Source organism: Cervus elaphus, chromosome 8 (genome assembly GCF_910594005.1).
Source record: "Cervus elaphus chromosome 8, mCerEla1.1, whole genome shotgun sequence".
Classification (NCBI taxonomy): Eukaryota; Metazoa; Chordata; class Mammalia; order Artiodactyla; family Cervidae; genus Cervus; species Cervus elaphus.
The window spans coordinates 13,845,078-13,859,592 of NC_057822.1; the positions used below are offsets into that span (position 1 = coordinate 13,845,078).

A 14,515-nucleotide genomic window follows, 5' to 3' on the forward strand; every position below is an offset into this window, starting at 1 on the left:
CCACTCTGGATCTTCAATCAGGCTCTGCCCTGGCCTCCTTTCAGCTTTTGCCTTCTGACCCTGGTGGTGGCTCAGCTGGTAGAGAGTCTGCCTGCAATGCAGGAGACCCGGGTTCGATCCCTAGGTCAGGAAGATCTCCTGGAGAAGGAAATGGCAACCTACTCCAGTATTCTTGCTTGAGAAATCCCATGGACAGAGGAGCCTGCCGGGGTCGCAAGAGTCAGATACGAATTAGTGACTAAACCTACCTACCTACGATGGGAGTCAGGGCACAGATGGGAAGACTGAGGCCTGGCCTAAGGCTACTAAGTGAGTTCATAGCTGAGCAAGATCAGAACTCCTAGAACCCAGATCTCCTCCAGACCCCCAAGACAGGGGCCAGTCTGGCAAGAGAACGAAAGAAACTCTAGACAGGTCACATACTCCACGACATACACCTGAGTGGGGGACAAAGGAGCACTTCAAGGGCAAGATGTCAGAACGGTGCACACTCTGTTATGTATCTGTGCACACGCGTGTCTGCACATGTGTGAGCTGTAGACTCCTGGGCCACTAGGGATGCCATGTGCCACCGGCACATGTGCTCTTAGCAATGGGTGGGGTTCTGCTTCCCGCAGCCAAAACAGACAAGCAGGCCAGACATAAGGCTGAGTCAACAGATTGACTTTTCACCTGGATAGCCATCTTATGAAACTGTGAGGAGAGACTGAGGGCCTGAGTGGACCACAAGGTCAAGGGAACCACCAGAGCCTTAGGGCTCCAGACAGGATATATGAAGGGGGTAGAGGCTCCTGCAGAGGGGATAGCTTATTCAGGTCTCCGAAACCTCAAAGGGACCAGGTAGGCAGCCATGGGCCTGCCTCTTCTCTAGGGCTGATTGAAGAGAAGTTTTGAGAAAGGTACTACAACAGAAGAGATAGACGCTAGAATTTTAAAAAAGAGAGCTTTTTCATCAATGCAGATAGGGTAGCTGGGACAAGGCAATGGATATAGCTCCTAGAAGCTGGGACACTGGACTCCTTGGATCCCTGGCTAGAAGAAGGAATCATGGATCCCTAGGCTCAGTGACCAACCCCTCTCCCTGAATCCTTCTGCCCCAGGTTTGGCCAGAAAAACTATCACCGTCTTTAGTATCAGCAGCAGCAAGGGGTGACTCACCCCTTGGAAATGGGCCCAAATTCCTTACAGATGTTGAAATTTTCTGCCTCAATCCCCAGGGGACCCGGTGAGGGAAAGGAGAGTAAAGCATACGTGGGAACATGTGAAAACACGTATGTAGACACACAACCCACACGTCGCCACATACACCCTCTCACATCTGTCCCTGGGTTTTTCTGCCTCTTTTGGCTGGATTGGGGGTTCTAGGAGTTCTATTTCTGCTCAACTACACAGCCAGAGGGCACCCAGCAGGGCAGGGCAAGCTGCCCGGTCAACTTCCTCTGGCTTTGGGCCCTGGAAAGCTACACCCTTCTGTCTTATCCAGCGTCTGGGCCTTGAGGCGGGCCCTTTATCCAAGATCGCGGGGGAGGAGGAGGAGCACGTGGGCTGGAGGATGGATCCTCCACCATGGAAAGGACTGGAGAGTCCTGGCCTGTCTGCAAGGAGAGCTTGCTGCCGGCTCCTCCCCACCACGCTGGCCTCGCCAGCCCTTGGGGCACAGGTTGGGTTTATGTATTGCGGAGGGGGGTTCTTCCCACACACAGAGACATAAGAGTATGGACAGAAGCACAGAGCAGCTCTGAGATGTAAAAACAGAGAGGCCCAGAGATACACAGATATGTAGACAGAAACACACACTCTCTAGCTCAGTGGTCTCCCAACTTTTTCGGCACCAGGCACCAGTGTCCTGGAAGACAATTTTTCCAAGGACCAGGGTCCGAGAGGGATGTTTTCAGGACGATTACATTTACTGTGCACTTTATTTCTATTATTGTTACATCACCTTCACCTCAGATCATTAGGTGTTAGATCCCGGAGGTCAGGAACCCCTGCTCTAGCTCGACTCATGCTGGCTCTTGTGTGCAAACAGCTCAGGCCACCCTGAGCTCAGCCTCTGGACTCTCCTATAAATGCCCACGTGACCGAGGTCCACAGTCACATACCTGCATAGGACCCCACACCTCAAGAGCCAGTGGCAGGCCTATGGCACTCTGATCCTCACGTCATCTCACCTGTATCTGCCCCATGGCTGTAGGTAACGCAGAGACTGAGCAGCCACAAGCCAGGAGCCCAAGATGCCCACATCCCGGTCCAGAGAGGTCGACTGCAGTCACGGCACCTGAAAACCACAGGGAGGGGGAAGGTGGATTCCAGAGCTCACAGAGCACAATTCCACACGTGGGCAGGCAGCAGCCAGCCCGTGGGGCCCAGGCTCTGGTCCTGGGGTGACAGGAGGTCTGGCCAGGCATCAGTCCCTCTCAGAGGCCCAACCACAGGCCTTGGGCTAGGATTTGGGCCGCGGTGATATTCAAAATATTTAACCACCGGTATGGCACGGACATCCAGCAGCCAGTGCAGAATGCTGGCTAGAGCAGTGAAACCATGTCCAGGCAGCATCGGGCTGTGCTAGTGGACAGTTGCTGGACTGAAGAGAGATGGAGAGGGTCCTAAAAGGCCAGGTCACTGGGGATAGCGTGGAAGTTTGAGGCAGAGGCTATTTGCCAAGACGCTTGGAAGTATTTCAATATTTTATCAACCTGTGCACTGTATTGGTAAATGCTAATCTGGTACCTGGCTAGCTGCACCCAGCTCAGCCAGCAGGCTCTTTCTGGCACCCACAAGGCACTGACAACTGAGCTGAGTCTCCTAGAGGCATCACAGGGGCCAAGGAAGCTTCCCTCATGGGTGCAGTGGGCGGGAGAGCAGGTTACCAGGCTCAGGACCTTGTTGCCAATCTCCCCTGCTGATGGATGCTCGTCTTTTAGTTTTATTAAACCCTGATGGATGGGCCCAGATAAATCAATGCAGGCTCAGCAAGCAGCCAGCCAAGCCATACATCATCCGGCCTCCCATGAGACAGGCAGCCCGCGCGTGTGCACACAGTCATGTGTGTGTCGGCTTGATACACACAGATATACAGGCATATATACACACAGGCATATTTGTGCACTGTGTGCACGCAAGCCTACCTACACACAGGCAGACTCACAGAGACATGTGTTCAGGGGCCACACAGACACACCAGCCTGTACACACACACGTGCACACAGGCAGGCGATGACTACCCTTCCTGCAGGCCCTCCTGTTGGGAAGTTCTTGTGCAAGTCTGACCTCATTCTCTCCAGCTGTAAAGGAATTCTGTTTCCCCCTCCCTCAGTTCTGGATGGAGAATGAGAGCAGGCAGGACCCCTCGCCTTCATATATTTGGAGATAGGACCCCAATCTCCCTCTTCTTGGGGCAGAACTGTTCCCCCACGCTACTCATTCCCCATTCTGCAGGTATGCACCTCCTATCCCTCCACCCCTGTCCTGACCTCCCCCTCCTGCGAGTCAGTGGAAGGACGGCCAGCTGTGAGAGGCAAGTGAGAGCATGTGGAGGCGTGAACTTCCATGGGCTCCCTGTCCCCTTCCTGCTCCTGACCTCTGGCCTCCACTCACCTAGCCCCAGCCAGAGCAGGGCACTACAGAGATAGGAGAGGTGCTTCCGCGAGGAAACGATCCTATCCCAATAGGAAGGCACAGATTCGGGGGCAGAGAGAGTCAGAACTGCGATGGAGGTAGAGCCTATCCTGCTAGAAAGAAGAGGACTTAAGTCCAGAGAGGGAACGCCTATTGCCCCAGGTCACACAGCAAGCCCAGAGCCAGGAGGCAACCCCCTCCAACCCTCACTTACCGTGGCTGGGGATCGCCCCCACCTCACTGAGTAATCCAGACAACCCCACGCAGCCAACCCCAGAAAGCAGGGCCTGGGTTCCTCGGCCCGCTGAAAGGTCCTCGATCACTTCTGGCCGGCTTCGGGGACCCCAAGTTCCCGGATCCCGAGCTCTGGGGGCTGAAGTCTGTCCCGCTCGCGCGCCCGCGCGCGCGACTGCCGGGGACTGCCGGCTACTCCGGGTGGGGGAATAGGGGGCGGTTCCAGGGGGCTGGGGACTTGCCAGGGCCGCTAATGGAACACAGCTGGATCCGCCCGCCAGGCTGGAGGAGGGAGGGAGGACCGGGAGGGGGCTCCAGCGGTGGCAGAGGCGGCGGGACGCGCGGCCCCGCTGCTGGCCTGGCTGCGCTCCCAGACCCGCCCCTTCCATTTGCCCGCCAGGTGAGCGAGCGAACTAGGCGGGACCCTGCGTGCCTGGAGCTGCCCTGCAAGGGGGCTCTGGCTGCAGGCGGGTGGGGGCGGCGGGGGGGAGGGGGGAGTCCGGCCCTTTAAGAGCCAGGCCTGGAGCTTGAAAGGCCTCCCCTTTGCCACCCCCTTCCCCTTCCCCGGCTGGGCCTCCAGAAACGGGGGTGGGGCTGGGGGAGGGGGAATGAAGACCCTCCTCCCCAGTTCCGCGGCATCCGTGACGTGGCTGCTGCCCAAGCCTCCTTGGTCAGCTTTTTCCAGTTTCTGAGCCTAACATTCCCTGTGACTCTGTTCTCTGACCGTCTGAACTGGGGGGAGGGGGGCTCCCTCCAGGAGTTGGGGAGGGTGCTAAATTAACCCCTTCTTCTCTGGACTCAATTCCAGACAAGTGGAACCCAGCGGGTCCCCTTATTCCTCCTGACTCCATGAGGTTAGTCATGTCTAACCCTTTGCGACCCCATGGACTGTAGCCTACCAGGCTCCTACGTCCACGTAATTTTCCAGGCAAGAGTACTGGAGTGGGTTGCCATTTCCTTCTCCAGGGGAATCTTCCCGATCCAGGGATCGAACCCGGGTCAGACGCTTTACCATCTGAGCCACCAGGGAAGCCCAATGAGGTTGCGGCTGTTGCTGCTGCTGCTGCTGCTAAGTCGCTTCCGTCGTGTCCGACTCTGTGCGACCCCATAGACGGCAGCCCACCAGGCTCCCCCGTCCGTGGGATTCTCCAGGCAAGAACACTGGAGTGGGTTGCCATTGCCTTCTCCCCAATGAGGTTAGAAGGGCTCAAATCCCTATCCTCTAGTTTTGAACTTACTATTTAACGATGACTTTACTTTTTCATCTGTAAAACTGGATAATGACTGCATATACTTTGTGAGCAGAAAACAAATTAGTCTGTAAAAGTGCTTCCCAACGGCATAAAAGAGGAGCTCAATAAATATTCGCTGTTTTATCATTATTATGGTAAATGCTGGCAGGATGTGAGGATGGAGGATGGGGTGAGGGGGTGACGCTGGGCCAGCCCAGCAATGGAGAGGGTTTTGCTTCATGCTCAGGATCCAAGGAAGCGAGGGGAATTGAGGTTGGATGAGGAGAAGGTTGGACTTCTGAAGAGAAGGAAGCAGGTAAGCTGTCTAGTTTTGTCTAGAGGCAGGGGGATGATCAAGGTGACCCTCCTAAGAGCCTCTCCCCCTCCTAAGGGAGGTAGCAAATTTCTGGGCCCCAAGGATAAAGAACTATAGAGAGGTAGGTTCAAGAAGTCCTTGAGCGTAAGAATGCCTGTGGGGGGAGCAACTGGAGTCCTCTGATTGGGGGGCGGGGGGCTTCCTGGAAAAGCAACATTGTGGAGCCATAGCCCTGTGGCCCCATGTAACCTGAGGTGGGGGTGGGGGGGCAGGACTGGGATTTCCCGCCTCCAGAGCCTGAGGCGCTGAGTCAGCGGAAACCCCAGCCGTGGCCACGGAGGCGCACCACTGTGGTCCCTGCGCAGAGCCGGCCCAGATGTGGCTACGACAGTGGCAGGGCCTGGGAAGCGCTGAGCTCAGCAGGCGGGAAGTGGAGGGGGTGGGGCTTTCTGGGAGCTTTGGCCTGAGGAGTGGGTAGGCACAGACCCTGTCTCCATAGGGTGCTGCCCCAGCAGCAGGCACTTGGGAATGAATAGACAGTACCCAGACAGAGGTCAGGCTCTGTGCTAGCATTTCACATAGGCTAGCTCCTTTCGTCCTCACAACAGCCCCAGAAAGAGAATTCTATGCTTACCCCCGTTTTACAGACGGAGAAACCCAGAGCATAGGAATGACTCAACTTGCAAGGTCACATAGTGGGTGGTGGGGCAGGGGCCCACGTCAGTTAGCCTGGGTCCATTGCACATGCTCTTAATCACTGTGCCACCCTGGGCACCCCCAATCCTTCCCCCATTCATACCCCAGACCCTCCTAGGCAGGAGGAGATGGCTGAACCCAGAGCAGAAGGGATCTGAGAAGGGGGAGTCCAGATCCCTTTCCATAGCTCCCCAAGAGTGCTCATAAGAACAGCCAAGCCTGGGGCACACCCTATGCCTGGATACACTATCACAGACACAGTCTAGAAACAGGCCTGTGCCCCTCCCTGCCCCAGACGCATATATGCAGAAGCAGAGAGTTAGATATGTTCTCTCACAGCAGACTCCGTGTGCAAAGGTAGACAGGTTCACACAGACACAAGCACACACATGATTCTCCTCCACATAAGCAGACACACAGAGACACACGTGTGAGCACAGATGAAGCTGCAGAAATATATCCCTGGGTGTACTCAAACACAGGTGCCTCATTTCAGAATGCACACATACAGTACTTCATGTACTCGGATATGCACAAAGAAACACATGCAGGCACATGCAGACATGTGTGCACAAACATACACATAGAAACACACACCCGCGCCCACAGGCATCATTCTTTATACATGCACACAGGGAAACCTGCAGACCTGCAGCACATACACGTGCACACACAGACGCAGGGGGCCACACAGACGCGGCTCCCACAGAAACCCCTGCTCAGACATGTACTCACCAATGGGCATCCACACACACGCAGGCCGCGACACTGACACATTTACATGCATTCAGCCCCAGAAAGCCCTGCATGCCAGCAAGCAGGGTATCCCGTGGGGCTGGGCTCAGTGCCCTCACCCCAGATGGCATCGCCACGAGGTAATCAACGCTGCTAATCGCCACCAGCTGCCCCGGAGCCTGCCTGCCGCTGCCGGGCGGGTCTCCCGGGCCTCCTGGGCCTGGGGTTGTGTGCCCAGATGTCAGCAGCACCAAGGGCCTGCCCACCCCATTGTTCCTGCTGGCCCTTGAAGAATCCCCATCTGGCAGGGGCAGCCCCTGGGGCTGGGGGAAGCGAAGAGTCAAGACAGGGCCTGGTTCCAGGTCAGGCCCAGGAGCCCCCACAGAGCCAAGCAAGAGGTGGTCTGAACCCACACAGGCACACGTGCACACCTGGGCCCTAGCAGATGTGCACACAGGTGCACACACATACACACACAGGCACATCACACAGCCAAAACAGACTTCTGTACTGTTCCCCACAGAGCTGCCTGTCCGTGTCTTCCTCATGCTGGTAAACACCACCATAATTCATTCAGATGCTCAGGCAAACCACCCAGGAATCATCCTTGGCGCCTTCCTTTCTCCCCGCCATCCCCACTATCTTGTTGATTCTACACCCAAAACACAGCCCGCATCCACCCACTTCTCCCCAGTCTCACCCAAGCCACCCACCTCTTTTGCCTGGACTACTGCAGGAGCCTCCCAACCCCCTACTTCCCACCCAGCAGCCAGCGAAATCTTTCCAAACCCGTATCTGTTGGCGTCACTCTCCGGCTTCAATCTTCCAGTTTTCATTTTACCTAGAAGAACCCCAACATCTTTCCCCTGGCCTTACCAAGTCCTTCATGATCTGCCCTCTGCCTTCCTGTCCAGCCACCTCACCCCCTGAAGCTGTGGCCCCACCGGCCTCCTTTCTCAGTCTTGCATTCACCAAGTTGGTTTTCTCCTCCGGACTTTTGTACCAAGTCATCCTTCCGGAAGGATTTGCCCCTGATCTTTGCCAGGCTGGCTCTTTGACATCCAGGTCTCGCCTCGCCAGCCACCTCCTCGGTGACCTTCCCTGACCACCAGGTATAGAGGAGCCCTGAGTCGTCCTGTAATACATGACTCTGTTTCACATCTCTGCACAGCTCTGGTATTTGTTTGTATATTTTTAATATGAATAAGCAAGCATCTCCATGAGGGGCCTTGTTCACTGATACCCACTGCCCTGCACCCCACAGGCAGCCAGTGGTAAATTAGCAGATGAACGCACCCAAGCACTGCCGGGCTCTCAGACACAGATGGCTCCCACGGGAGGTGTATGACACATGAACATAGACATGAATGTGCACGTGGGCAGAGATACACGCACATGCCCAGAGGACATGAGTCACAGAGAAGAGGCAGAGGTCAGCCCCTTGAGCGTCTCTGGATGTCTCTGTCCTGTCTTCTTTGAATGTGTCTCCCTCACTGAATCTGGCCTCTTTTTTCTGCATCTAATTCTCTAGCTCTCTTTCCTCCCTCTCTGTGACTCCAGCCCCCTCTCCAGCTCCCTCTCATCTCTGTCTATGTTTCTGACTCTCCTCTTTCCCTCTATTTTTGGAGCTGCGTCTCTAGCTGCATCTCTCTGTGCGTCTCTGATCTGTTTCTTGCATTTTTTGCGTCTTTATGTCCTTCTCTCCTGTCTCTCTTTGTCTCATCCATGTTCTCTGCTTCTCTTCACTCTGTCTCTCTGCCTCTGTTTCTGGCTTTTTATCTCTGCCTGCCTTTCATTCTCCCTCCTCCCCCGCTAAATCATCCCTGTCACCACGTCTCCACGGCTCTCTGGATCCCAGTGGCAGGGGGACCCATCTTTCACCTCTGGTGGCAGCTTTATGGTACCGGCGGGCGGGTTGATGCTCCACTCTGCTGATGACCCCCTCCCCGACAGGGGCATGGCGAGCGCCCACTGACAACCCCAGCCCTGGCTACATTCTTAGATGCCCAACGTCAGTAGCACCTGGCACCAGGTACCTGCTTGGCTTGGCTACCCTGGAGCTTCTGGAAAGGCGAGCCCAGACTCTGACGGGCACTGCCAGGCATGCGGCAGTGGTTGGGGAGGGAGACCCCGATGGGGGACGCGGGGACACTCCAGGCATCCTGAGCCTCAGCTTGGTTGTCCCCTGGGCTCTGCCCACCTGTTCTGAGGGACCTGTGGAGAGGTGACAGGCACAAGAGCCCTGGATTCCAGGCCCACCTCTACCTGCTGTGTGACCCTGGACCCCAGGCTCCCCACCATCCCATGAGGCAAACAATGGGATCCTGTGTTAACCCACCTGGTGTGTTAAAGCACCTCAAACCACCCTGCCTGATAATCTCAGTGATTCTCAACAGGGGCAATTTTCCTCCCCGGGAGATATTCGGTGACGTCTGGAGATATCTGGGGTCATCACAGCTTGGTGGGGGGGACCTCCTAGCATCTAGAGGGTAGAAGCCACAAGATGCTGCTAAACATCCTACAAGGCACAGCACGGTCTCTCACGATACAGAATGATCCTGTCCAAAATGCTCTCCTCCAAGGGGAAGATTCCGCTCCTCAGAATTCCCACGCTCTCTGACCTCCTTTAAACTCTTAATCATGCTCTGACCAGGGCTGGGGGCCATTAGAAGACACCGGGGTTGATCCTGCCTCTGCCTTCAATAACAGCAGCTAACATTTATTGAGCCCTTTTGAAGTGCCGGCTGGCACCACGCACGGAGGAACTCATTTTAGTCTCGCCACAACGGCGGGAAGCCCAGGCACTGTTATGATCCCCACTCTAAGCCTGAGGAGACAGGCAGAGAGAACATGAATAATCAGCTCAAGGTTACACAGCTAGCCAGGATGGAGCTGGATGGGAAACGGTCACTCTGGGACAGACTCACAGGGCAGAGTCCTCTCTGGAAAGGAGCCCACACAGCAGGGGTCTGGGAAGTCCCTTTCCCTCTCTGAGTCACCATTTTTCTTTCCTTTTTTATAAAATATTTATTTGACTGTGTTGGGTCTTAGTTGTGGCACACAGACTTTCTAGTTGTGGCATAAAGTCTCAGTAGTTGCAGCTCGGCATATGGGATCTTAGTCCCCCAAACAGGGATTGAACCTGCAACCCCTGCTTTGCAAGGCAGATTCTTAACCACTGGACCCCCAAGGAGGTCCCTGAGTTGTCATTTTTTTTCATCTGTCAAATGATATCTTTAACCAGCAACAATTCTAGGAGGTGAGGCACTGTTACCACCTTCACTTCACAGGCTAGGAAAGCAAGGATTCATGATTAAAATCTCAAAGTCATAGGGCTGGAAAGGGTGGAGCAGAGATTTGAACTTAGTTCTGCCTGAACTCAGCTCTGTCTGACTCCAGGACCCATGATCTTAGATGGGTCACCTGCACCCTGCCCCACTCTCACCCAGGGCCTGTAAGGCAGGAGAGCTGAAGTTGGGAGCTTGGAGGACTTGTTAAACTGACTGTCAGCCCCTCACCCCCAGAGTTTCTGATTCAGCTGTCTTCTTTTCAAATAAGTTCCCAGGCAGCGCTGGTGCTGGGGCCCAGGGACCACATGTGAGAAGCCCTGCAGAAGGGCACGGTGTTAGATCGCCTATACCTGGGTCCAAATCATGGCTCTGTAATTTGGTGGCATCAGTTCACCTCTTCCTTGGATAAACAGAAATACAGCATCTGTATACAGTATCAGTATATAGAAATACAGTATCTGTCACTTAAGGTTTGCTGAAAGGATTAAGGGAGAGATAGACGAAGGGAAAGGTGCTCTCCTGGTGTCAGCACCTATGAAATATACTCATAAACACTCACCAGTGTCACCGTCCCCAACAAGGGCACCTCCCTCCTCTCCAGACAGACTGGAAGCCCCCAGGGGGGTGAAGGACTCAGTGAAGGACTTAAACATCCTTTTCTCCTGTCTACCAGCCACCTCCCCAGACCTGCACAGAGCAGGACACAAAGATGACATCTCAGAACACATATGGGAGGGACAGTGCATCTGCCAAGACATCCCAAGGGTCCTCTGCCCCATAGCACGGGCCTGTGCTGCACCAGCAGCACTGAAGACCCTCAGATAGACCTGCCCCCCACCAGTCTTCCTCTAGACCCTGCCCCATTCCCAGTAATCCCTTCTGGTGCAAGAGTTGGCCTCCCAAAGACCTGGTGGAGTAGCTTGTATACCTTTACCCAAGCATCCTTCTCGGTACCAACCAACTCAATCCACAATTTTCTGTTGTGCTGTATGACCTTTAGCCAATCACTGGGCCTCGCTAAGTCTTAGTTTCTTTCTCTTTAAATTTTATTTATTTATTTGTTTTGGCTGCACTGGGTCTTCGTTGCTGCGCGCAGACTTTCTCTAATTGCGGTAAGCCGAGGCTACTCTTTGTTTTGGTGCACGGGCTTCTCATTGCAGTGGCTTCTTTTGTTGCTGAGCACAGGCTCTAGGGTACACAAACTTCAGTAGTTGCAGCACATGGGCTCAGTAGTTGAGATGCATGGGCTTAGTTGCCCCATGGCATGTGGTTCCAGGACCAGGCATAGAACCTGTATCCCCTGCACTGGCAGGCAGATTCTTAACCACTGGACCACCAAGAAGTCCTAGGTCTTAGTTTCTTTACCTAAAAGTCAAACAAGATCTCAGCATAGTGTTGAGGGTGGGGGCTACAGCCTCAGAATAATTTGGGTTCAAATCTCACTCCTACCACTTAGCAGCTGTGTGAATTGTGGCAAATCCCTTCATCTCCTGGAGAGAGCTTCAGTTTCCCTGTTGGTAAAATGGAATTGTCCACAGCTCACAGAGATGCTGTGAGAGTTCCCTGAGATGAGACATTTCAAGTGCTGTGCACAGCTTCTGAAACTCAATAGATGCTAGCTATTCCATACGCACGGTGAGAGTATAACCTTACCACCACAACAAACACAGTCTGTTGGCTGCCTTCCCTTCCCACCTGCCCTTCCCATGTTTAGCTTTGAGACTATCTTCACCTTCCTTCCTAAAGGAGCTGAGGAAGGCAATTGGGAACAGTCTCCCAAAAGGGGCAGATCTGAGCAGAAGCTTGGAAGAGGGAGGGGTGTAATTAATTATCAGCCTGCTAGACTGTAAGCCACAGAAAGCCCTGTTTTTGCTACCATTTTATCCCCGGAGCATGTGACAGAGACTAGGCCCTTTATAAATACTGGCAGCAGGAATGAAACAGGGCCCAGGACAAACTCCCTTTGGTGGAGAGCAAGCCAAGGAGTCTCCTGGGTAAGGCATGGTGGGGAGAGGAGCACTTGGGGACTCCCGGATTCTGTCTTTGCATGCAAGAGCCTCAGACAGTTGGACTCATAAATTCTTTGAATCCTGGAACTCTGGGTGGAGAGAAACTGGCTGCTACCCAGCCCCACCTCCTCCCAGTAGTGCCCTGGGCTGGGCTGGGGAGTCCTGACAACCTAGCTAGAAAGGGAGGCTGAGGGAGTGGATTTTCAGGGTGAAAATCCAACTTTTTCATCAAGACAGGAAATAAAATCTAAGCTCAGAGAAGGTTTGTTCCTGGCTCTGCTACTTCCTGGCTTCGTTTTCTTCCTTCACTTCTCTAAGCCTTTACTTTCCATATCTGTAAAATGGGGTGATAATGATAGCACCTAACCACATGGAACTGTCAGGAGGATTAAATGAGATAATACATGAAACTAAGCCAAGTCCATAGTAAATGCTCAAAAATGTTAATTATTAACATCATTAGTACTGAGAGGGCTGCTAATTCACCGGGCACTCTTGCCCTGCATCTTACACCGATGTTCATCGCTGGCAGTCCCTTCCCAGCCCACTTGCCTTCCTATTTACAAAGCTGATTTCATGTAGCTTTGAAAGGTCAATGACATTTCCAACAGATATCAGACAATTTTTTCCATGAAGTGGCCTAAATAATATATTATAAAGAAATAAAACCAACTGGAGTATTGTCAGCTTTGATCATTCAGAAAAGGCTTGATATTGGTGTCTGGATGACAGAGGACAGGTGGTTGGAAGGTGGGGAGAAAGAGCCTGGGACAGGGGACCTGGATTCAGGGCCGTTGCCCTTTGCCAACAAGGAAAAGATGATCTTAGAGACTCTTGAGCCCCTTTGTTCGCTGAGCCTGAAGCTCTTAAACCTGTAATGACCCAAACATGCCCCCTCCTCAGAACGGGAGCCAGCGTTTGTTGCTCAGTCATGTCCCATTCTTTGGGACCCCATGGACTGTAACCACCAGGCTCCTCTGTCCATGGGATTTCCCAGGCAAGAATACTGAAGTGGGTTGCCATTTCCTTCTCCAGGGGATCTTCCCAACCCAGGGATTGAACCCGGCTCTCCCGCATTGCAGGCGGATTCTTTACCGTCTGAGCCAGGTGAGCCAGACCCATGCAAAGCCTGGATGCTGCCCTTCCTCCCTCCACTCTAACCCGTGTTCCACATTCACTTAAGCGCCCTGACCAGGCCCCAATCATCTTAGCTGAGCCCCTCGGCATAGGAGGTAGGGCTCACCACACCACACCCATTAATCCCCCTCTGTACATCCAGAAGTGAGAAAAATAGGTGCCAGAGATAACTGACTTGCTGAGCTGGAACTAAACCCACATGTAACACTCAGCAGGTCACTGCTGCTTTTTAAAGAATAATTTTAATTGTCTGGACAATCCTAAGAATCTATTCTTATTCCGATTTTACAGGTGAATGGGTGTCATCTTCAACTTGAGCACTTTACCGTAAGGAAACAGGCCAGGAGAAGTGGCTGACTAGGGTCAGAGCTGGGATTTGAACACAGGAATATCACAGCACAATCTGCTGTGTGATAGGCCCCTTCCTATCTCCAGGACTCAGCTTTCTCATCTGTTGAATGGGAATGCTAACTCTGAACCTCGAAGATCCAAGTTGGGACTTCTTGCTGCCCGGAGGCCACGTCCCCACCCAGAAGCCTAGAACATCTCTGTGGGCCTGGGCAGGAGAGAAGGGCAGATGTAGATGTGACTGCTCCGGGGGCGGGTGGGGGGTGGGGGCGCTGCCGGCAGGCACACAAAAACAACTAATAAATCAGGACCGGGGGACTCCTAATCCTTCCCGGCTGTGGCTGCTACCGCTCACGCGGCCGGGTCCGCCATCGCCTGGCTGGCTCCCCGGGCCTGGGAGGGGGACATGGCACAGCCAAGAGTGCAGAGTCGGGCCAACAGGATCGGAGAGATGCCCAGCCGTCAAGACGGCCTCGGCTCCCGAGACGGGGGAAGGCCCTGCCGGCAGGGTGACTCAGGCCTCCCAGACCCCCTCCTGCGTAGGCACGCTCCCGGGCCTCGATCTATTTTTAGAGCCGGCTCCAGGCCTGAGCGTCGAGGGGCAGGGAAGGGGAGGCGGGGGGGGGGGGGGGGGGGGGGGTTCATGGGGGTGCAGGCGCCCGACCAGCTTCTCCAGCTCAGTACTTAAGCCCTAGGACCTCCAGCTGTCTGTCCAGTAAAAGAACGGAAACACGGAGTATGGGGCGGGGGGGGGGGGGGGGGGGGGAGGTGCGCGCCCAGAAAATCTATCTGTACCCTTTTCCCCTTCGGCTCCGCAAGGCCGGGCAGTTCAGGGAGCTGGGCGCGGCCTCCTGAGAAACGACCTCTGTTAAGTGGGGCCAGGAGCCTCCCGACCGTCTG

The 14,515-nt window shown here is 54.3% G+C and overlaps 1 protein-coding gene and 1 long non-coding RNA gene across 8 annotated transcripts in view; one reads left to right on the top strand and one right to left on the bottom strand.

Annotated features, from left to right (window-relative positions):
- COL16A1 (collagen type XVI alpha 1 chain) overlaps positions 1-4,050 on the bottom strand; it is a 51,814-nt gene extending 47,764 nt beyond the window's left edge. For 5 of the 7 annotated variants that reach the window (XM_043909561.1, XM_043909560.1, XM_043909558.1 and 2 more), the window contains exons 1-2: positions 3,833-4,049; positions 2,172-2,278 (exon numbers count right to left, since the gene is read on the bottom strand). In XM_043909561.1, the coding sequence (XP_043765496.1) occupies positions 2,172-2,244 (73 nt within the window). In that variant the 5' untranslated portion in view covers positions 2,245-2,278; positions 3,833-4,049. Of the gene's footprint in view, positions 1-2,171; positions 2,279-3,832 lie in introns of all 7 variants that reach the window. The other 2 variants (XM_043909557.1, XM_043909554.1) reach the window with 1 other exon arrangement.
- Positions 4,051-4,153: 103 nt separating this feature from the next.
- On the top strand, positions 4,154-13,925 carry LOC122698480. Its single transcript, XR_006342349.1, has 3 exons — positions 4,154-4,252; positions 5,332-5,400; positions 13,559-13,925. It is a non-coding gene; the product is annotated as an uncharacterized LOC122698480 (long non-coding RNA).
- Positions 13,926-14,515: the final 590 nt, after the last annotated feature.